Source organism: Carassius gibelio, chromosome B5, assembly GCF_023724105.1.
Source record: "Carassius gibelio isolate Cgi1373 ecotype wild population from Czech Republic chromosome B5, carGib1.2-hapl.c, whole genome shotgun sequence".
NCBI lineage: Eukaryota > Metazoa > Chordata > Actinopteri > Cypriniformes > Cyprinidae > Carassius > Carassius gibelio.
Window position 1 is genome coordinate 9,049,030 of NC_068400.1, and position 23,304 is coordinate 9,072,333.

The window sequence follows — 23,304 nt, forward strand, 5'->3', positions numbered from 1 at the left end:
TGACTGGACCACAAAACCAGTCATAACATTAGGGTCAGTTTTATGAAATTGAGATTTATACATCATCTGATAAATAATCTTTCCAGTGATGTATGGTTTGTTAGGAGGACAATATTTGTGTGAGATACAACTATTTGAAAATCTGGAATCTGAGGGTGCAAAAAAAAATCTAAATATTGAGAAAATCGCCTTTAAAGTTGTCCAAAGGAAGTTATATAGTGTTGATATGTATGGTAGGACATTTACAAAATATCTTCATGGAACATGATCTTTAATAAAATAAAAATTTATCATTTTGACCCATAGAATGTAGGCTATTGTTAGTTATTGCTGCAAAAATATTGTGCTACTTATGACAGGTTTTGTGGTCCAGGCAAGAGGCTTTTTTGTTTCATATTTAATAGTTGTTGTTGTTGTTTTTTTATCATGCAAGCATGTTGTATTTTCTTATTAGAAATTTCATCTGCAAAACCATATTTTAATCTCACTATTTAAACTATTTACTTAAGTATTAACATTTGAAATGGGTTTTCGTTGTTTTGGCCCTTAAAAGTGCTCAGTGGTTGGGTCATTCTATATTTTCATGCCCACAGAGTATTAAATAAAATATTAAACTCACAAATTATTTACATGAACACCACAGTAATACATTATCACAACTGAAAAACAAACTTTTTTAGTTTGATCACATATTTAGTGAAAACATTATTTTTTTCCTTGCATGAGGATTTTTGTTTCATGTTTAGTAGTTTTCTGATCATGCATACATACAGGTGTGCATGCATGCATGCAAATAGATAAAAATCGAGACAGAAAGGCAGAAAGACTTACGAATATGACACTAATATGAACAGATAAAAATATGAACAGATTATTGACGGACGTGCATGTTCCTAAGAAGATGAGAGTCTGGAAATTAGATGCACAGTTAACATACATTTTCAATTAAAGCATCTCAGAATAATGCACTAGGTTGTAGTATTTACTGAAAATCAAACCTAAATCAGTACATCTCCTGGTGTGAAATCGTATTTCTCCGTCTAATTGAATGCAGGTGTTTCTAAAGCGTCTATGTTCAGCTGTTTTGACCAGTTGCACAGTTTCTCAGCCTCTTCCTCCCATTCAGACTCGGATGAGTTGTAATCTTCCGTCTCAACAGATGGCAGAACTATCTTGATGTCCAGTTTCTCAGTCGTCTCATTCTGTTTCTTCATGTCATGGGTGTTAATGTGCTTCGCTTCCTCTAATATCTGGAATCGGAGAGCAAACTGTATTTGGTCCCAGAGCAAATTCACATAAATCATCATCTCAATAATTTAATCAAGGTCATTTTTCTAATCTATTTTATCTCATTTCTGTCACCTACTGTAGCTTGTGTTCCCCTCAACCATCACCAATTGAAATTATATATATATATATATATATGTGTGTGTGTGTGTGTGTGTGTGTGTGTGTGTGTGTGTGTTAACAGTAGTTAATGAATTAACTAACACTAACTAATAATGAGCAAATTATTTGTTACTTACAATGTTTATTCCTCTTTTTTAATGTTAGTTGACAAAACTACAACTGTTAGTTCATGTTATCTCAAGTCTATTAAATAATATTATATTACAAATGTTTTTTTTAAATATATCAGTTAGTCTTGAAGTTAACTAAGACACATTAATGCAATAGGAGTATTTTTTCATTAATGTTAAGTAGGTAATAATGTTAAATGAAACCTTTTTGTAAAGTAACTTTTTTTTAACCTTTTGCTTTATTTAGCCTTGTACTGAGGATACTTTTTTTCTACATTTTTTCCACAGTTGGCATTAAAAGTGATGGGAATCCATAGAGTATATTTTTAGAAAGATGCAAAAACTACTGTATTATAAAAATGAAGCATACTCTTTCAGCCTCGCTCAGGCCGTAGAGGCGTCTCTTCCGAGCCGCAGTGTTTTGAGCACGGGCAGATTGTCGTGTAGAGACCCGGGAACCTCTGTAATGTGACAAACACACATCAGAATAATGTTAAAGGAATAGTTCACCCAAAAATGTGCCCATTCAAGATGTAGATGAGTTTATTTCTTTATTTAACCTGATAACTGTCACTCACGTTTTTGAAGATAGACTTGAATGTGCATGATACAAACCTAAATTTTTATATTTCTCGACTGAAAACATTTTGTAACATGATTTTGATGTGCCATTTACATGGGTTTTGAAGGATGAATTTTGAGATTTTATGTTTTCAAGTGATATATAACTTCTGATCATTTCTAAAATGTGATAGAGAAAAAGGCAATGAGGAAGTCTTATTTTTAAACAAAAGTCAAAGCTCCTTTTGTAATGTAGATTTCTGAGGGTGCACTCTTTTCATAAATTGATCTATTACTTTTCCTACATAATTTTTAACAAAAAATATTGGTATAATATATATTTGGGAGTCTTAGACCTTTCCAACAATATATAGTTTGTCAAGATTAGATTAAATTTGATTGTAATATAGTATAGTCAACGTAGGCGTCCCGTATACGGGACGGGGTGACATCTAACAGGTTAAAGAAATGCAGCATCACTTGCTCACTTATGGATCCTCTGCAGTGAATGGGTGCCGTCAGAGTCCAAACACACAGCTTTTGTCTTCTCATGATGTTAACTGAAGGACTGCAGTGGTGTGGATCACTGTGATGTTTTTATCAGCTGTTTGTGGAGTCTCATTCTGACGGCACCCATTCACTGCAGAGCATCCATTAGTGAGCAAGTCTTGCAATGCTACATTTCTTCAAATCTGTTCTGATGAAGAAGCAAAAGCATCTACAGTTTGGGAATGATGATGAGTAAAATTCCACAGTTTTTGGGTGAACTATTCCTTTAAGAACATTTTTTATTTATATTATTCTTTAACTTTGGCAATGGTTTTGTTTCTGGGGTCCAGGCTGTTAGAGACTATAATACAAGATGAAACTGAATACCTGTGTGAGATCTGCTGTCCAGCAAAATGAGAGCGGGCTAGATGTCTATATGGCAATACAGTCTTCAACATGCCTCTGGTTCCTGGCTTCACACCCTCTCTGAGCATGACGTCTCGGGACAGCACCTTCAGAGACAGGAACCTCCATCCGTTTTCCCTTCCTCCTACACATGCTGGGAGCTCATCCAGGTGGCTGGAATACTGAGTGGGAGAAAAGGGTGAACGTCACAGAATTGGCCTGTGAATATAGCCTGAAGGGTGTTTTTTTATCCACCTTCATATAGTCTCTCATGCAAATCACATCTTGTGGATCAACGGCAGCTCCATGAAACTCATCCACTGACACGAGATCCATAAATGCTCTGTTTCCCATCATTCTGCAGGTGTCTGCTGTGGCCTGTTGACGCAGACATACACAGTACAATTAATGCATATTTTACTCTCATAGTAAACCAATCTTTATTTCAGCAAAATCTAGGATGTGCAAAAATAATCTGATCTGATCTGATATGAGACCAGCACAGGGGTTTTTTTTTTAAATGTGAGACAAAATCATCACAATTAAAAGAACCAAAGACTTAAACTACTTCAGTCTGTGTGCACTGAATTTATTTAATACAAAAGTTTCACAATTTGAGTTGAATTACTGAAATAAATGAACTTTTCCACAACATTCTAATTTATTGAGATGCACCTGTAGATTATACAAAACAATATTATAGATTATAAAAAGATTATAGGCTATACAAAAAAAAAAAAAAAAATGAAATGGTGAATTAATGGTCTTGGATTATGAAAAAAAAAGATAAAATCTGTAAAATAAATGATAACAATATTTTAATATAACTATTTAAATATTGTTATTTAAACTAGCATTTCTCATTTTAATAACTTGATAAATAACTAAACTAAAACTGAAACTAGGATGCATCTGAATAAACCTGATCCAAGACCAGTACTGGATTACATAGGTAAAATAAAAATAAAAATAAGTAAAATACAATTAATACGAATAAAATGTTAAATAAGTAAATATACTTTTTTTATTATTATTATTTAAACATGTTCCCAGGGCAACATTTAACATTTTAATTTAGCTTAACTTGATAAATAACTAAAACTAAAATTGAAATAAATATAAAAAATAAATAAAAGCCAGAAATATGTAAAAAAAAAAAAAAAAGAAAGAGAAATGATAAAAACACAACAAAATGACTAAACTTTTGAACTTTAAAAATATTAATTAAAAAAAATCTATTATTGCAGTGATTCTGAAATAACACTGAACCAGCATTCAGGACCTGATTGGAGGCAGAAAAGACTTTTTTGCCAGACATATAGTGTCCTCCTCCTCCAATGTGGACAATCTTGAAGACAAGTGAAGGTGGAAACTGAGGACCTGCAAACCTGAACAGAAGTTTAGATATCAGGGAGACACCGGCTAGCTGTCACATGTTTTGTTCCAGTAAATCTTTTTCTGAGTGGGTTAAGAATTGTTGCATAAGACAGCTTCTGGTCCACCTTATGATGCTGCTTGATGATGTATTTATGAAGTTCATACCTGAATCTGATCTTGCACTTCAGACTGGGGTCTTTCAGCAATTCAGCTTCTCTGGGACTGAGCTGACGCAGAACTGCTGATGCCAGACACTGTTCCTGAGACACACACACACATGATCAAATTTAGTACAAAGAAAGTGCTGACAGGAATGTTGCAGAACAATCAACCTCATATCTTATAAATAAACTGCATTGATTAACAGTAAAACAGATGAAGATTTCTAGTAAAAATGACCAAAATTACGAGGATTCGAAGATGTAAACATGACAAAGATTATTCACATACAGCAATAAATAAATGGCCAAAATATGTTTTAAATATGCTGAATATATGCTATAATTGAAATTTAAACAGTGAAGCTTAATGAAATATATTTTCGAAAATGAATATATATTTAGTTTTAACTTAAAATTTCAAAATGTATTTCAGCGTCAAGAAATAATAATGATAATAATAATGATCATCATTTATTATAAATATAATATTGGAATTTTCTTATTTAAATGTGTTATATGATGTTCACACGTAAAAAAATAAATAAAAATAAAAATAAAAATTTCTTGGGTTTAAATAAATTTTACAAATATTTAAAAAAAAACTATTTATAATTCAAATTTATAAATTTTTCATTTTAAACTTATGTACTACATATATTTATGTGCAATATAAATATGTACATGTAAATAAATGAATAAAATAAAAGCTTTTATTTTGTATGTGATTAATCATTTGACAGCACTACTTCAAACTGTTTTGTTCAGCTCAGTGTGTTACTTTTCTCTTTTTGAATCATTTGTGAGATATAATAATGTAATAACATTGTAATAATTCACACTCAAGGTTCTGCTGTAGAGTTGTAAGAAACTCACAGCTGAGCGTACAGTGTTCATCATGAGTCTGAAGAGCCTTCTGTCCCTAAAACATCTCCAGAAAGCCTGAATTCTTCTGGCACAGTTCTCATAGTTCTCCAATCTGAATCATAAACAATCATTCTGAACATTACAAATGATAATTTCGTTTGCAAAGTGTATAAAGTATCAGATGGCACTCACCTCTCCTCCATAACAAGCACACACACACACACACACACACACACACCCTGATTAACACCGAGGTGTTTTTATGATTGCGTTCTGTAGTGTTTGTCAACACGAGCTGCGCGTGATGTGTGTTGTCAGGCCAGTGCACGCGCCTGAAGCCGTTGCTAGGACACCAGTGAAAGTATCAGCCAAGAGCGGATAATAATAAAATACATTTCCAGCCTTAAAGCTTTCCTTCTTACAAACTAAGTAATATAGAACCATTAAAGTCCAAAATATCAGTTAGTAATTTTATAACTAATATGTACTATTAATATTACTAATATTGATTGATTACAGTCCATAAGTCAAACAAGTTTTGACTGTAATACGCTTCATAAACACTAGATGGCGGGAAAACACTTGAATGACGAAAACTGATTGAATTTTATATTCTACAAAATAAATTAATAAAAATTAATTAAATGACTCTTGAGTAAAACTGATGGGATGTAAGATGTGATGTTGGCTTGTGAATTGTGTATGTATTTATTCAATGTATTTTATTTAGACACAAGATGCCTTAACAACTTTAACAAACTAAAACTGTCAACAGTTAAATTGATTTAAAATAATACATTTTGTTTTTAAATAAAAAACATTTTATTGTTTTTCAAGTAACACATTTTTTAATGTTTTTAATTTTATTCAACTTCAATAACCCTGTTCTGAATAAAATAAATCAATGAATACACATAGCTTGCATAAAATGTTAAATAAATAAATAACTACTTCTATCCTATTGCTAAATGATTATTCGGAATAAACATTGACAACCTTCAGTATTAAATGTTAATTTCAAGAGGGTGTAGTGAGCCTGATGAGCTCTAGATGGCGCTCCGCGGATGAAAGTCTGATCGCGGCTCAATGGAAAACAGAAGAAGAAGAAGAAGAAGAAGAAGACGAGCGCAGCATGTACAAGGTGAGAGTTATAAACTTGAGTCGAGTCGTTCAGTTTGTGTTCTTCTGTTTATTTCTCTCGATGACTCACTGACATCACATTCAGTCCCGCGTCTTAAATACACATGTACAAAGATTTCACTTCTGGGGATTTATTATAAAGATTACTATATATTTTTCATCTTTAAAGAGGCATTTGAGAGCAGGAAATACAAGGACACTGAAGAATATTAAAAATATAATAAACAGTTTTACTTGTTAACATAAACTTGTTATTCTTTATACAATTTTAGACTGCTCTTTTTCTATAGACTGAGTTCAGTGTGTAAAAATCTAAATTTATCGGCGCGATTTGTAATGTTCAATAAGATCGTTATACCGATAGTAAAAGTCAAAGTGTCTTTTGGCTTTATTGACTTTGCCACCGTCAATGCTCAAAGTATAAGATGAAATTAAAGTTTATACATCGACTGTTACTAACCTTACATTTGATTATTATAAAAATGTGTTATCCCGTTTGATAAGAGTGCGCTGGTCCACATGTGGCCGCTAGACGGCGACAAAACCGTTAAATCCCAAAGACACTGAAACTGTTCTGCTCTAATGCTGATTTCACTCAATAATGTAAGTAGAAATATTAAATATAAATGAACTAAAATAATAGCTTTTCATAAATATTATAATATTTTCTGGTGGCAACACTTGTGCTGCAATAAATTTTATTACACTAAATGCTTTTTATTATTATAATTTATTTAAATTATACATGTTATTTATGTATTGATAGTTTTTATTTTTATATTTTCAGTTTTAATTTTATGTATTCTTTTGTCATTTTATTATTATTTGCCTTGTTTTTAGGCTCTTAGGTTTTTAGTTATTTTATTTATTTTAAACTTGCAACATTTCACACTTTTTTTCAGATTTTCAGCAAATTCTTATATTTTATCTATATATTTTATACAGATACAATTTAATATTTTAACTATTTCTATTATCAAAAACAATATTTAATAGTCACAAATTGTTACATGACCGGGGGAAATGTATAAACTGAAACGTTATCAATTTCTCATATGCAAATAGAAGTGAATATCAGTCAAATGAAAAACTTGTGACACGTGTGTCTTTGACCTTTGACCTCAACACTAAAATGATTTGACCTCCAATGTCTGATATTGTGTGACTGTTCCTCATTGAATCCCTCACAGTTCAGCTCTATGAGAAAGCGAGGGACCTTGACTGTCCTCAGAGCAGCTGTGTGTGGGCAGCTTGAGGAAATATGCTGTGTGTTATTCTCGCTTAAACCGAAAGTGTTCGGTGTGTTGACAGTGAGCACAAACCCGAGCTGTCTTCAGGTCTTCTGCGGTGTTTGGACCGGTTCATCCGTGCTCTGTGTTTCTGTGGCTCTGATAGGTCGGAGTGGTCGCAGGAGTCTCTGGCACTCTGGGATTGATTTCTGCCTCTGTGCTGGCGGCCTCGGCCTCGGCCTCCGTCTCCGCTGATGATGACAAACCTGGCGCGACTCTGAGTGTAGATGAGGTCATCTCACATCACACACACATTCTGACCCCAACACCAACTGAAACACTACACAATGCATTTAACATAAAGAAAATCAGACAAGAAAACAATACGAATCTAATCTAGTGAGAATGAGAACCAGCATTGAGAAAAACAATATTATTATTTGATTATAATTGATGCATATTTAACACTCTGTTATGAGAGTCATTTAAAACATTACATAATATGTGAGGGAATTTGTTTTTTTCTTGGACAAAATGAACCTTTATATAACTTTTTAATATTAGAAAAATAATAGAATCTTGCCTGTTGGCAATGCCAAAATAAAAAAATAAATAAAAATATATACATGCTGGTTAGAGTCCTGAAAATGTTAAAATAGCAAAAAATAATAACATTAAACATTTTTTTACACTCAATGTTATTTTTATATTATTTATATATTATTATAATCTTTTATTTTGATATTTCTAGTTTTAGTTTTTTTTTTTTTTTTTTAAATTCTATATATTTTTCGGTGTTAGTCATTTTAGTATCTATTTTTAAATGTATTTTCATTTGGTTGCCAAGTCAACATTTCTACTTTATTTCTTTAAGTTTTAAGCCTCAAACCCATTGAGAATAATGCCAAATTGGCCAAATAAAAGTATATATATATGATCCTACTATGTTTACTCTTATGTTTTTGGGATGAAATGTGATGCAGATTAGACAAGTTTCATAAGAATTACCAATTTAAAGTAGTTTTGAATTACAGTATTAAAAATAAATTGCAGTTGAACTAAAAAAAAAAAAAAAGAAAATTCTTGAGTAATAATTCTATTGAGCCAAATAACATTTAAACATTAAACTCAAAAGTTTAATTTCAAATAATAAAAAAAAACTAATCTTAAAATATCTGTATGCATTACAGTAAACATACAAAAATGCTTATTTGTAATGAAAAATGAACAAGTAGGTGTAGTTTATTTTTTATTTTTATGCAAAATATAATTTCACATTCTTTTTTTGGACTTCAGAGGGAAATGTGTTCAGCTGAGCCTGAGTTTAACTAAGTCTTCACTGGTTTATAGACTGTGTTCAACAGAACCTGAATGAAGTGTGTTCCCAGCGAGGATGGTCATTTAACTTTGCCTCTGTTGCTCTGGTAGCTGTCTCTCTACACGACGGCGCAGCAGAAGTACGAGCACGTGGAGTCTGAGAGAGGACAGGTGGAGGAGAGCGTGGCCAGACTGAGAGCGCTGGCAGAGCCCTACAGCAGCTGGTGCCAGGTAACAGCTCAAGAACGCAGCACTTTTAACACTTTTAACAAGCTCGACTGGTTCAGCACTAGTTCTTGTACTAGTACTTCCATTTCTGTGTTAATCAGCCGCATGAGAATGCAGTAAATGCAGCTTGGTGGCTTATTTGCTCAGCATGGCTTTTCTATTCCTCCATTTCTTCATTTTAGGACAGAATGTGATCTCAGTTTTTTAATTACACTCTACAGCCACTAACTTTTGCTCACTTGAATAATTCAATCCTTTACAACAGCTGTCAGCCAGGATCTCTCACAAAATCATCACAAAAAATACATTTTTATATATGATCATTATCATAGTTTTTTTTTATTCCTTTGTTAATGTTTTATTTTAATATTATGATATTTTATTAAAGTGATTTTGAAGGAATATGTAGTGGCACAATGCAAAAAAAAAAAAAATGTTATTTTTCTATACAATTGCTGTATCATTTCTTCCTTGGCTTTTTGGATAAAAGTTAATACAGATATGTTTTGTGAGATTGACCCATGTAAAATAATAATGGATTTTAATATTAGTTTAAATAAACAAACAAACAAATGCAGAATTGAATCTAAATGACTAATCATTTGTCCGTCTGGGCTACTACTTTCATATTTCCAAACACTTGACACTTCATATTTAGTTGGTTTGCTTTGGTATAAATTAGAGCTGCATTCTGTGAGATTTTATTGTTTTTCTGCATTTAAACAGTTTTATTCTCTTCTTTTCTTTTCTCTTTAAAAGCTGTGTCAAACACAGAGCTGCTCACATTATTTTACAAACAAACAGACCTTAAAAAAAGGAAAAAACGGATCACCAGCATCTGTACGACACATGCTGTCGATTACCACAGAAGAATAACAAAAAGTCGTTCAGTCTGTAAAAACAAGCAGAAATCATGTGTACAGTAATGAATCCAATAACATTCACCTTTACATGAAGAGAGAGGTTTTTAACAACAATAGAAGCTGTTCTTATTTTAAGCCCATTACTCTAAACACGATTTATGTTTGTTTTTACAAATTGAAAATTTTCAGTAAAATTTAATTTAAAGCCTTTATATATAAAATGCATTATAAAAGTTAAAACTAAAATTTAAATAATGCATGAATTATGCCTTGTAATGCACCATATAAGTGTGGTTACAAGTATTCATGATATATTCATAATGCATTATAACACAACGCTTCTCTTTTCATTGTTACACCTTTAGAAAGTCCAGTGCATTAAAAGACACGAAGACCTTTACATTTTATAATGCATCATTTATGAAAAGATATAATGCATTAGAATGTACTGTATGGATAGCTTTAGAATGCATCATGCGTTTTACCTTGTATTCTTGCTAGTCGTCAGCATGTCACAGATGTTGTCAGTAGGTGAATAAGTTGAGCTTTATAAAGTTTAGAGAGAAGCATTACTGAAATGTTTATGGAATGCAGCTCTTTCCTGTGATCTGTGACTCTTTTCACTGTGATTTATCATCGTTTGACCTTCACTGATGATGATGTTGTGATGATTTGGCTCCTCTTCATCTTAATGTGCCGTCTGCTGCTGGTCTGATCCGGTCCAGCAAACGGCCAGCTCGGCCAAACAGACAGCACAGGTACCCACACACACACACACACACATCATCATCATCATCATCTTTACCCACGCTGCTCTCTGCTCTCACGCTGTTTGCTTGAGTATAGAACTGATTTCTGCTCTGCCTTACTATGTCACTATCTTGTCCCTGCAGCACAAAAGCAGTCTGAAGTCTCTGGGGTATATTTGTAGCAATAGCCAACAATACATTGCATTGGACAAAACTATCGATTTTTCTTTTATCCCAAAAATCATTAGGATATTAAGTAAAGAGATTTTGTAACTTTCCTACCGTAAATATATCAAACCCTAATTATTGATTTGTAACATGCATTGCTAAGAACTTAATTTGGACAACTTTAAAGGAGATTTTCTCAAATTTGTGATTTTTTTTTTTGCTCCCTCTGATTCCAGATTTTCAAACAGTTGTATCTTGGCCAAATGTTGTCAGTGTCAGCTTTCAGATGATGTATAAATCTCATCTTGAAAATTGGACCGTTACGACTGGTTTTGTGGTCCAGGGTCACATATTTGCATTACCAAACTGAAGTGCACTGGCGACTGTTCAAACAGGTTTTGCTTTGGCCATTGGTCAGACAAAGTCTCGCTCCAGTCAGTGCAGCTGTCGCTCGGGAGGATTTTAAATCATGCATTTACAAAATGTTCAGTTTTCCTTCTCAGCATATAATGCCATGTTAATCATTTTGTACATTGTTGTTGGGTTTCTGCAGTTCAATTTAATAGTCGACAGCTCGTTTGAAACATTTTCCTAAAATTAACACTGAAATAAACCAAATGAACCAGAGGTAAAGAATTATTTAATGATTAATATTTAATCATTTATTTTTTATTAGTTTTATATATATATATATATATATATATATATATATATATATATATATATAATTTTTTTTTTCATTTGAATGTGTTTTAATAGTTTAATTTCTGTCATTTTATTAGCTTTTTAAAATATTTATATATAGTTTGAAGAAGAAGTGAAGAAGTGAGTGAGTGAAGTGACATTCAGCCAAGTATGGTGACCCATACTCAGAATTTGTGCTCTGCATTTAACCCATCCGAAATTTCCACACACAGAGCAGTGAACACACACACACACACTGTGAGCACACACCCGGAGCAGTGGGCAGCCATTTATGCTTAAGTCCACGTCAACACTCATTTTTTTTAAAAACCGTGGCCTTTGACGTAGAAAGTAAGCTGTTCTTTCAGCTCCCTGTTCGAAATGGATTTGGGAGACCACTCATTTGTGCGCAAGTTCAAGATCATTTGCAACACAAACACAAAGTGGAAAAATGATTTTATTTGTCATAACCCACATGAGGAGGCAGGACACACTGACCCACATCTGAAAGCAGAACAGCCTTTAAAAAAAAAAACAAGAAGCGAAATTCTGCAGTGTTTTTATGAAATGTGTCAACACGTTAACCTCATAGAGTGGTGTGAGTTAGGGGCGGGACTTTGTCCATCCGACCAATAGCAGACGGGCGGAGTGTTTGGACCTGTCTGAAAACAGTCATTATTATTGCTGTCCCATCTGGTGAAGCCACAGAGATCGCACATTTACATGGTAGAAATGTTATTTGCTTAAAAGATTAAGCAATTAGATCATATTTAATAAATATAGTATTATTTCCAAACTATTGTAGTATTAGTTATTATTTTGAATCATTTATTATATACAATTATTAAATCAAGATATTTATTTAAGAAAGAAAATTAATTAATTGATTAAAATATATATATATTTTTTTTAATTAATTGTTTTTGCATATTTGGTTTTTCTGGCACAGCTTTAAATCTTTCTTGCTCAAGTTCTTCACTTTTTGCAAATTCATCAGATTCTGCTCTATATCAGATATATTCTGTTCTACCTTAGGTCACATACCGCAGACGATCTGATTGCCAAGATATAGACAGTTATATCTCTGTCAGTCATGCATTAGTTGTTTATGGCTACTGATAAAGATTTGCCAAGGAGGTGCATTTATCAATTATCAAAATATAACCTAGATGCCTTAAAGTACACTTATAAACCTTTGGTCTGTGCAAAAGTTCACAAAGGGTTCAGAGAAATAGTTCAGCCAAAAAAGAGATTTTCGAGACAGTTATGAAACTAAATCAGATATATGGTCTGATCTTTTCCATGCAATGAAAATATTCCTTAATGCTTGCAGCTTGTTTTCCTACACTCTACACTGAATTTAAGTCTTTGCTCACCATTTAGCATGTAATACTGACTATAAAGTTTAACTAGAGATGCTTATAAGTAATATTGTTTTGCACTGACTCTCAGGGCGTCTATGGGACGGTGAAGCCCAAGGTTGACAGCACTGTACAGTTCGGACAGAGTAAGCAAACGAACATGAACACATGAAACATGCTCTCATACTGGACTTTTTCAGTCATAAAGTGGATCTTTGCACTGTCATCTAGACAGTTATGCCTACTTGAAGAACCCTCCGCCTGAGTTTTACCCCAGAGCCGGAGTCATCGGATTTGCCGGGATCCTGGGCCTTTTCCTTGGAAGAGGTAGTTAAAGATTTAATGATTCCTTTTGGAGACTGCATTTAAAAATAAAAATAAAATCATTACAAATATCTAAAAAAAGTTTACTCAAGATGCAGAATGACTTAAGATATTAAGTCTTGTTTTGTGATAAATTAAATAGGGAGTTCATGCTTAAAATAAGAAAGAAATCTGTCAGTGGAATCAGAAAATTTCACTTAATTTCAGGGGTAAAACAAGATTATTTTTCTGACCTTGTTGGCAGATATTTTTTCTTCTTTTAAGCAAAAACACTTAATTTTCATACGTTTTCCAGAAAACAATGATTGATATCCTAAGTCATTTTCCTTTTAATGTAAATATGTATTTCTATCTCTCCCAAATCCTGAATACTATTCATTTGCTTTACTGCACTCACTGATATTTCAGATACAAAACCATTCAGTAACATTTTTTTAATATTTTCCGGAAAAACGTTTTTTTGCACGCTTGGGCTGCATTTATTTGATCAAACATACAGTAAAATTTTTAAATTATATTACTATTTAAAAATACTTTTTCCTATGTGAATATATATTAAAATGTAATTTATTCCTTTGATACAAAGCTGAATTTTCAGCATCATAACACATGCATCAGTCACACGATCCTTCAGAAATCATTCTAACATGACGATTAACTGCTCAAGAAACAGTTGTGCCGCTTCATATATTTTAGTGAAAACTCAGTAATGTTTAAAAGAACAGTGTTTATTTGAAACAGAAATTATAAACGTCACTTTTCATGAACCGAATGTGTCCTATTGAGAATGAAACCTTTGAACAGTAGTGTGATTTTTAGTGTAATCCTGTCATTTCAAGGCTCCAGGCTGAAGAAACTGATCTACCCGACTGGTCTGATGGCTGTGTCTGCGTCCATGTATTATCCTCGAGAGGCCGTGACCGTCGCAAAGGTACGAGAGTCTGTGTGTCTTGTGTTTTTATTGGCTCAAGGGTTGTGAGCTGTTATCAGGCCTGGAAACGAGAGGAGGAAAAGGCGAGGCGAGGTTACGATCTATAACTTTCCACCAGTTAAAAACAGCAGATGAAACACTTTCCTAACAACTCCCAGGCACATCAACACTGTGTCTAATATCAGCCGTTTGTCTGTTTGGATTGTAACCGATATAGACTTTGCAGTGGAAAGCGTTGTGAATATCTCTCTATCTCTCGCCTCGCACACGTCCTGCTGAAACGCTGTGAGCGATTTTAAGATCCAAATCTCTCTGCAGGGCCCATCCTGTCAGATCCGCTGATGGAAATGCTGCGAAAGACCAGCGGGAGGCACTGATTAAACTATAAAACAGCCCCAAATTAGCTTTACATTTGATTTGAGCCGAGTTCAAATTCAAGGTGTCAAGGTTAGACCGGTCAATTGACAACGCTGTATGAGCGGTATTAATTATAGCAGACGAACCAACAGTGAAATCACTACTTTCTGCATTTTGTCTGCTTTCATTAACAGTATCTCATACACTGCAAAAAGTGATTTTCTTTCTCAGTATCTTTGTAATTTTGCAGTAGAAATATGTAGATATCGTTAAATCAGGACTTAGCATACAATATCCATCCATTCTTTTTAATAAAAACTTTTTTTTCACATTCTTTTTGAGTCTTTTTTTGTTTATGCTTAAAACATGAAGAATAAAAATCTTTGTTTAAGCATAATTACTGCAAGAAAGAGTTGTTTAAAAAAAAGGTGCGTATATATATATATATATATATATATATATATATATATATAAAGAAGTCTCTTATGGTCATCAAGGCTGCATGTTAAATGATCAAAAATACAGAAAAAAAACAGTAATTGTATTACAGTATAAAATAATGTTTTTTATTTTAATATCCGTTAAAATATAATTTATTTTTGTGATGCAAAGCTGAATTTCTGATGGTTATGTAAAAATAAACTTTTTTCAGCCATGTGTGTGTGTGTGTGTGTGTGTGTGTGTATATATATATATATATATATATATATATATATATATATATCATGCAAAATATTGACTTGTATTTTAACTTCATAATTTGTACTGGCAGTGCATTATATCTCCAGACCAGATTTCCAAACGCTAGGAACAGTTGTGTAAGCCACCAATAACACAAGGGCCTTCAGCAGTAGAAACACACTGAAAAAAAAACATGTGCTTCCAGCAAATAATCAAATCTCAGTGTATGTGAACGTGTGAACGTTGCGCTTCACTGAAGTGACCTTTTCTAATCTCCCCACACAACAGGACACAGGAGACGCCGTGTACGACTGGGCGCTTCAGGCTTATGTTACTGTGGAGAAACTCATCAAGAACAAACCTGCCTCAAAGAAAGTGAGTCTGGCTCTTCTCACACGGACTTTACATTCATGCATTTGCCCGATGCTTTTATCCAAAGCCATTTCATTACATTCAAGGTTTTCATATTTTTTGCTTCTCTTAGCAATCAAACCCACAGCCTCTAGTGTTTGACCTACAGAAAGCATTTGAGTACTGCTAATTTTGTGTTTTAACAGGATCAAGCAGAAAAGAGTTCAAGCGGGGAGACCAAAGCTTAGGTACAAAATATCAAACACAGATGCATACATTTAAGAAGCATACAATTGTTTTACTGGAAAACTTTATTTGCGTTAGATTGTAAAATATTAAACCAAGTGGCATCTTTAATAAAATATATTTTAAATGATTTACAATATACTTTATTTAAAATACCAGTTGTTTTAATAGTTTCCATTCTAATGTGATGGCACGAAGGTCTGTGTTTTACAGATTAATTAAATATGCTCTGTTCACAGCACTCATGGTTTTTCTCAGAAGTCATCATGACTGTGGTTTTCTGTGCGGTTTGTTTACAGATGCATCATCGTCTCGCAGACAGTGAGCTTGTGATGCATGATCTCCATCGTTCGCTCACATTCATGATCTGCTTTTGCACTAGCCACTTCCTCTTTCAGTATCAGACAGGAGCTAGTGGCCTGACTGGAAAGGTCTGAGTTTGAGAAACTACTGCAATTGTATTAAAAACACAGTGTACCAAAAGTAAATGTGATGGTGGTATGATTTCTGAATGTTGTATAGATTTATGCAATTATATATTGTATGTATACACCATGTAAGGTGCGAGGAGGAAACGTAAACTTCATTTAGGTTTAGGGTTAACATGTCAGCAGTTTCTCAGTCTGAACTTCCCCTTTCGGTGTAAACTCTTAAAAGAAACTGCAACTGCTGCGGTTTAGCAACCTTTGAACTAGTTTAGCCTAGATATCTGGTTGTTTCCAAACAGCAGAACGCAATTAAATCGCTTCCTGAATGAGATTATGGTCTCACATTATCAATATAATTAAGTTTAACTTCAACAAAAAAAAAAAAAAAAGCCAAATAATGAAATATTTCAAAGACAAAATCCCAAGGTAGTGTCTCTTTACTAGAGGAGAACAGGGTTAACAAAGTGATAGAAACAGGATACGTTTCTCGGAGTAAAATATTTATTAACAGATACATTTTAGGTGTAATCCATAGATTACACATCAACAGTTGCAATCATGATCCTCCTCTTAGGAGCGTTTCCTCCCGCACTTGCGTCTACTTGGATGACATCTTGATTAGGTTGCACTTGTCGATCTCGTACAGACGCCATCCCTCCTCGTGCGAGAGATCAGCCGCTCCGCGTCGCTTGTAGAACTCTATGGATGACGTGTTCCACTCGGCCACGATGAAGTGCATGCCGCTGCATCGAGTCTTCACTGCCGTCTGCAGACAATGACAAAATAAGAGTCAAGTGTGTGTCACAGGGTATGCCTAGAGTAGCTTATATAACAACTCAATTAAAATTTCTTTAAATGGCCATAAATTTTGTAATGATTTATAAGTACCTCACTCAGCATCTTCAGGATTTCAGAGCCAATCCCATAACCTGAAAGAAAGCAAAGAATCCAAGTTATTTAAACTGGAATAACTCTATTTATGAGAAATATATAAATTATATTTTCCATTTGTACAAGTAATAGCATGATTTATAGTGCTATTACTATAAAAAAAAAGTTTTTATTAAAATCAGCATAATTATTCATACAAATGGTTACTATAATTAAAACACATGTTAAGCGGAAACGCTTCAGACCTCTGAACTCCGTCATCACATAGAAGTCCTCCAGATAAAGCAGCTTCCCAATCCAGGGGTCATAGGTGAAGTAGTACATGGCAAAGCCAACTACTGTATAACCTGAAGTGGAAATCATACACGAGGATGGTTAGTACACACAAAAAAAAAAATGATAGGGAAAATTACAGGATTCTGATTCAGCGGATCTGACGTCATCACTAACAGATGACGCAGAGCGATAAACTGTAACTTTCCATCACAAACGCATCGTTAACTGTAACAATACCGTATCCATGACACAAACGGTTGTTTTTGTAAGAAAGATAACATTGAGTTTGGCTTGCCTTCAACGGACTGTTTATCTTTCGGTACTTCAGCGACGACGCAGTGATAAAACGGATGATCTCCGAAACCGTCCTCGAGCAGCTCTGAGAAACAAACAAACAATCATAGTATAATAGATTATAGGGTAACGTTACACGGAAAGCACAGGGTTTGGATTCGAAGACCGAATAACGGCTATAACGTTACCTTTCTCGGTCAGGACGACCTGTTCCTCCATTTCCTCAAACTTCGCAAGTTCCTAGAATTAATTAAATAAGAGTACATTATCTCCCAAACATCAAAATATAAAAATCGTCGACGAATAATTGTTTATTCGCGTCGTGTTTGTACCTTTATGAGTCGCAATATGTCTGACACGTCCTTGGGTTCGGCTTTCCGTAATATAAAATTGGCCATTTTCTTCTTTTACTCTTCTTCCCTTTTCTTACTAGACCTCGGTATGTGAAAAGCAGTAAGATTTGTTTCTTCATTCGGTTCCAAGGGGGCTGCCCTCAGCAGAAAGTCCGGGTTTCTCACCCTGTCCGCGAGGAATCACATTAAGTCTGAAATCGCAGGAAGCGCTTTGTCTGAGAGTTGCGCTGCTGCGGTATTTATAGGCGCACCTCTCTGACGTCAGCAACCGGAAGTGCTGTAGATCCGGCTTACTTTCTTTAACTGTCTATGGTTACATCAGTAGTAGGCTACAGCAGGATAACCAGTGCGAACCAGAACAGAGAAGGAGGACAGTCGGATATTGTGTCAAGGCTACCAGTGCAATATGAGACACGAATTGTGTCCGTTTATGAATATTTCAGACTTTCAGAACAAAAGTAGTTTTATTAAGCTCTTGTTTGACCCTTGAGAGAACACAAAATGTCATAATTAATTAAGTTAATAAATTGTTAAGAAAATATATACATTTAAATAAAAATGTAACTGCTAACAATATTTATAAATAAATCAATAAATTGTAAATAATAATAAACAATTAAAGATGAAATAATTTAAGACAATTACCGTAAATAATTATTAATTTAATAATTAATTAATAACTAGTTATTATATGCAATTATGATGCAATTTATTAACAAACAGTTCCAGTATTTATTAGAGTATTTTCAATAAATAGTTAAATATTAGGTATGCATTTTAATTATAATAAAATACAATTGAATGCACAACAATTAGAGTTAAAAGTTAAATGGAAAAACTGACATGAAAATCTAATGACTATATTGTCTCGCACACTAAATATATATATATATATATATATATATATATATATATATATATATATATATATATACACACACACACACACACACATATTGAAATCTGTTTAATTTGGAGTTTAATCTCAGATTTTCAGTGTGGTTTTAGACTTTTGGACCATATCAAAGTACAATCGCATTGTCACATACTAGGTGTGCCCCAATTTGCATACTTATGCACTATTCTATTCTGTTTTTAGTATAAATAATGTATTAGTGTGTTCACACACTGCCCAGATAATGCCAATTCCCAGATGATGTACTTAAATAACAGGAAAAAGCTATCAGACTCTGATGTTGACAACATGGTGACCTTGATGTCAGTGATGATAACATAACCTTATTCATACAGTGGACGGTTGAGTGCATAGAATAAGAGCATAGTGTGTAATCTGAGACACTAATGTTATCATTATAATACTTGTTGAAGTTGTGTTTGAAGAATGTCATTCGCCTGCAGCACAAAGAGAAATAAAGTCTCCTGTTGGTTAAAGCTCACTCTTAGGTGTCATACTATCAAGCCAGGACAGGAACAACATATTTCATGGCTTGCACAAAAGTCTGTGGCCAAACCAAAGTGCTAGCTTGTACTTGCGAATGCAATCATCTGTGTGATTGTAGGCCTGTGATCTGTTAGTTATGATGTTGTCATGCTCTGCTCATTAAGGCTGATGACAGATAGTTAGCTCTGCAGTGTAATTAGAAAACTAACATCACAGATTTTTACCTCTAATTTAATTTTTATTTGCATGTGATTTCACAATTGGCAGCTAAGGTAGATTTTCAAATGAATAGTTCACTGACTCAAAGATAAAATTCTGCTTTCATTTACTCATTACTCACAGATTTAGTGTGCAAACTTACATGTCGTTTACAGAAACAGCTCTGGAAACTTAAAAGAATGTGTGAGATCAAACACTGTTGGTTCATTCACAAGAATAGAGCAGGAGGAAACTGTTATATAACGTAAATACTGTAGACTTCAAAGTCTAATGCATTGTTGGGGGAAAACAGGATATATTAAAATAATATTCCCATATTTGTCATTTGTTTTTAAACAAAGGTGGCAATGAGGCTTTGTTTTTAGATTTGGAGATGCTTTTACTGTTACTGAATGGTGCTGATGCTATTTTTGTCAGTGTGTCTCCTTAGAAATGTAAAACAGATCTTTAGACGAGCAACTATTGACAAACACAGCATAATGGAGATTAATGCCATATTAGATATTGACGCATCATTGCTGTATGTGCAGTGATAGACATTTCTAAGGCATAGTAATCTTAATAACTTAAAATATTATTCACCTTGCCTTAAAGATGTATGATCATTCTAAAAATGTAATAACATTTTATGCACCATGTAAATAGAAGATACATGAGAAATTGTCTAGACATTATTGTTTAAATAGTGCATGTGCATGATGTTTACTCTTGAGTAATGTACAAAATGCATATTTTATGCAATGCAATGTGTATACAGTGCAAACTTAAAACACAAAGCCAGTAATACAATGTGATGCTTTGCTGATAAGTAAGAATACCCTTGATATTATTAGTAATATATCAAAATAAACATTTACTGGTGTGCAGCAACTTAGATTTACTTGATTATCAAGATATCATACATCATGTCTTCGAAAAATCAAGTGTGAAAATCACTTACATTATGATCATCAGCCTTTTGAGGAACAATTATTTGTACATATCTTAATCATTATTGGATTGCATTGCATTATATGTTTGGATCGTCAAAACAAAGCATTTTAAAATATCATCTCACTTAGACATATTAGAGTTATAGAGAAATTTACATCACAGGCATCAGATTTCATTATATAAATATCAGCATCTGCCTCTGTAAAAAAAAAATGTTTTCACTAATTCTTACTATAAAAGCCTGATGTATTAAAAATTATATAAAATGTAAAACATTTTAAAATCTAAAATATTTTTTAAATATATTTTAAATTAATAAAAATTCTAACTATTATTTAATGTCAGGCTTCACTGGTTTAAGAAACTACAAGCTACAACTACAATCTCTGAACATGTGTGCAAGCATCTCTAGTGTTTATCTGGTTCCAGTTTCAGCCCATGAGCCGGACTGTATTTGTGAATGGGATATAATCGGCACTGACTCATTCACATCCGCTCCCAGCCGGAATTCTTGTCTGGGAGACTTATAGGAAGTTTCCTCTGACGACATTGATATTGAGTCATTTCCAGCACCCTCCACCCAACAAAAGCACTTATGCATTTTTCTTATAGCTGGAAAATAAGGTATCGACCTATTGAAAAAGTTGTAATAAACATCTTAAGGCGTACGGATGTCTTTAGAGGTCACCGGGCAGGAAGGCATTGTTATGTTTTTTCAGATTTGTGTTTCCTTTAGTCCAGAAAAACAAACTTCAACATTCACGAAAGAAAACCTGCATCACTTATGACTCTCTAAGATAAAATATCTCTTTGAATTACAGTGTTTAATGAAACAGAACAATCACAGCAGCAGCACATGCAATAAAGGACAGGCCTTTACAAATAAGTATGTAATTGTCATTCAGTTTTGGATCTGTTCCCAGGAATGTCTCAGGAATCTCTCAGAGAGCATTGCACGCCAACTTCACACGCCAAAAAACAACAGACTGCAATACAGCTGGACCCGAGCAGTGTTTTTAGGACAACTTTAATACTGTTAGACATTTGGTTAAATTCAAATATGAGCAAACACCTCTAATAAAACAGACAGGGGCTGGAGGGAGGTAAACTACAGATGCATCTCAATAACTAAATTACAATGATGAGGAAAAGTTCATTTATTTCAATACTTCAGCTTCACAAATTGTGAAACTCATGTATTAAAGAAATTCAGTGCACATAGACTGAAGTAGTTGAAGTCTTTGGTTCTTTTAATTGGAAAAAATGTGGAAGAAAAAGATGCACAACAATCTGAGAGAAGCCTTATGAGGATCGTCAAGCAAAATCGATTTAAGAATTTGAGTGAACTTCACAAGGAATGGACTGAGGCTGGGGTCAAGGCATCAAGAGCACCACGCACAGATGTGTCGAGGAATTTACTGAACCACAGACAACATCAGAGGAGTCTTACCTGTGCTAAGGAGAAGAACTGGACTGTTGCCCAGTGGCCCAAAGTCCTCTTTTCAGATGAGAGCAAGTTTTGTATTTCATTTGGAAACCAAGGTCCTAGAGTCTGGAGGAAGGATGGAGAAGCTCATAGCTCAAGTTGCTTGAAGTCCAGTGTTAAGTTTCCACAGACTGTGATGATTTGGGGTCAATGTCATCTGCTGGTGTTGGTCCATTGTGTTTTTTGAAAACCAAAGTCGCTGCACCCTTTTACCAAGAAATGTTGGAGCACTTCATGCTTCTTACTGCTGACCAGCTTTTAGAAGAAGCTGATTTCATTTTCGAGCAGGATTTGGCACCTGCTCACACTGCCAAAGGAACCAAAAGTTGGTTAAATGCCATGGTGTTGGTGTGCGTGACTGGCCAGCAAACTCACCAGACCTGAACCCCAGAGAGATTCTATGAGCTATTGTCAAGAGGAAGATGAGAAACAAGAGACTGAACAATACAGATGAGCTGAAGACCACTGTCAAAGAAACCTGTGCTTCCAGACCACCTCAGCAGTGCCACAAACTGATCACCTCCATGCCACGCTGAACTGAGACAGTAATTAAAGCAAAAGAAGCCTCTACCAAGTATTGAGTACATGTACAGTAAATGAACATATTTTACAGAAGGCCAACAATTCACAAAAAATGTTTTTGTCAATTGGTCTTATGAAGTATTCTAATTTGTTGAAAGTGAATGGGTGGGTTTTTGTTAAATGTGACCCAAAATCATCACAATGAGGAGAACCAAAGACTTAAACTACTTCAGTCTGTGTACATTGAATTTATTTAATAGACGAGTTTCACAATTTGAGTTGAATTACTGAAATAAATGAAGTTTTCCACGACATTCTAATTTACTGAGATGCACCTGTATGTGTTAATGTATCAGTCTGAGCACATATGATTATCTTAAGTTATTTTTGCTCATTAGTATGGTTAAATCAGATCATCGAAGGTCAGCAGCAAAGACATTGGTTATTAAAATGCATGTGTTTTTTAACATATTTATTGTTTGCAGGGTTGTGTC

The 23,304-nt window shown here is 33.9% G+C and overlaps 3 protein-coding genes across 4 annotated transcripts; 1 reads left to right on the plus strand and 2 right to left on the minus strand.

Moving 5' to 3' along the window:
• Nucleotides 1-539: 539 nt before the first annotated feature.
• Nucleotides 540-5,490, minus strand: cb5hxorf58 (chromosome B5 CXorf58 homolog). The gene is made up of 7 exons (XM_052557473.1): nucleotides 5,387-5,490; nucleotides 4,518-4,612; nucleotides 4,258-4,363; nucleotides 3,231-3,353; nucleotides 2,958-3,157; nucleotides 1,891-1,981; nucleotides 540-1,250 (listed from the first exon to the last, which is right to left on the minus strand). Exons 1-7 carry the CDS (start codon nucleotides 5,408-5,410, stop codon nucleotides 1,041-1,043), a joined length of 849 nt encoding a protein of 282 aa, XP_052413433.1. The 5' UTR covers nucleotides 5,411-5,490; the 3' UTR covers nucleotides 540-1,040.
• Nucleotides 5,491-6,417: 927 nt separating this feature from the next.
• apooa (apolipoprotein O, a) lies at nucleotides 6,418-16,494 on the plus strand. Of its 2 annotated transcripts, XM_052556906.1 has the most exons (10): nucleotides 6,418-6,518; nucleotides 7,913-8,038; nucleotides 9,175-9,294; nucleotides 10,880-10,912; nucleotides 13,208-13,262; nucleotides 13,348-13,443; nucleotides 14,280-14,371; nucleotides 15,698-15,784; nucleotides 15,967-16,008; nucleotides 16,306-16,494. In XM_052556906.1, exons 1-9 carry the CDS (start codon nucleotides 6,510-6,512, stop codon nucleotides 16,006-16,008), a joined length of 660 nt encoding a protein of 219 aa, XP_052412866.1. In that variant the 5' UTR covers nucleotides 6,418-6,509; the 3' UTR covers nucleotides 16,306-16,494. The 2 variants fall into 2 exon arrangements, with proteins under 2 accessions (XP_052412866.1, XP_052412867.1); XM_052556907.1 differs by lacking the exon at nucleotides 10,880-10,912.
• A 421-nt stretch (nucleotides 16,495-16,915) lies between these two features.
• On the minus strand, nucleotides 16,916-18,471 carry sat1a.2 (spermidine/spermine N1-acetyltransferase 1a, duplicate 2). Its single transcript, XM_052556908.1, has 6 exons — nucleotides 18,228-18,471; nucleotides 18,084-18,135; nucleotides 17,897-17,980; nucleotides 17,571-17,672; nucleotides 17,323-17,363; nucleotides 16,916-17,200 (listed from the first exon to the last, which is right to left on the minus strand). The coding sequence occupies exons 1-6, from the start codon at nucleotides 18,291-18,293 to the stop codon at nucleotides 17,033-17,035; spliced, it is 513 nt and encodes a 170-aa protein (XP_052412868.1). The 5' UTR covers nucleotides 18,294-18,471; the 3' UTR covers nucleotides 16,916-17,032.
• Between the last annotated feature and the right edge of the window lie 4,833 nt (nucleotides 18,472-23,304).

Bases quoted from the DNA above. Each gene is read 5' to 3' on its own strand.
- cb5hxorf58 (XM_052557473.1), bottom strand. From the start codon at position 5,410: ATGATGAACACTGTACGCTCAGCT. The intron at 3,158-3,230 runs GTGGATAAAAAA...TCTCCCACTCAG, and splicing joins GCATGAGAGACTATATGAAG to TATTCCAGCCACCTGGATGA. The intron at 1,982-2,957 runs GTATTCAGTTTC...GTCACATTACAG, and splicing joins GGACAGCAGATCTCACACAG to AGGTTCCCGGGTCTCTACAC.
- apooa (XM_052556906.1), top strand. The intron at 10,913-13,207 runs GTACCCACACAC...ACTGACTCTCAG, and splicing joins CGGCCAAACAGACAGCACAG to GGCGTCTATGGGACGGTGAA. The intron at 14,372-15,697 runs GTACGAGAGTCT...CCCACACAACAG, and splicing joins AGGCCGTGACCGTCGCAAAG to GACACAGGAGACGCCGTGTA.
- sat1a.2 (XM_052556908.1), bottom strand. From the start codon at position 18,293: ATGGCCAATTTTATATTACGGAAAGCCGAACCCAAGGACGTGTCAGAC. The intron at 18,136-18,227 runs GTACAAACACGA...AATTAATTCTAG, and splicing joins ACATATTGCGACTCATAAAG to GAACTTGCGAAGTTTGAGGA. The intron at 17,981-18,083 runs GTAACGTTATAG...TTTGTTTCTCAG, and splicing joins GGTCGTCCTGACCGAGAAAG to AGCTGCTCGAGGACGGTTTC.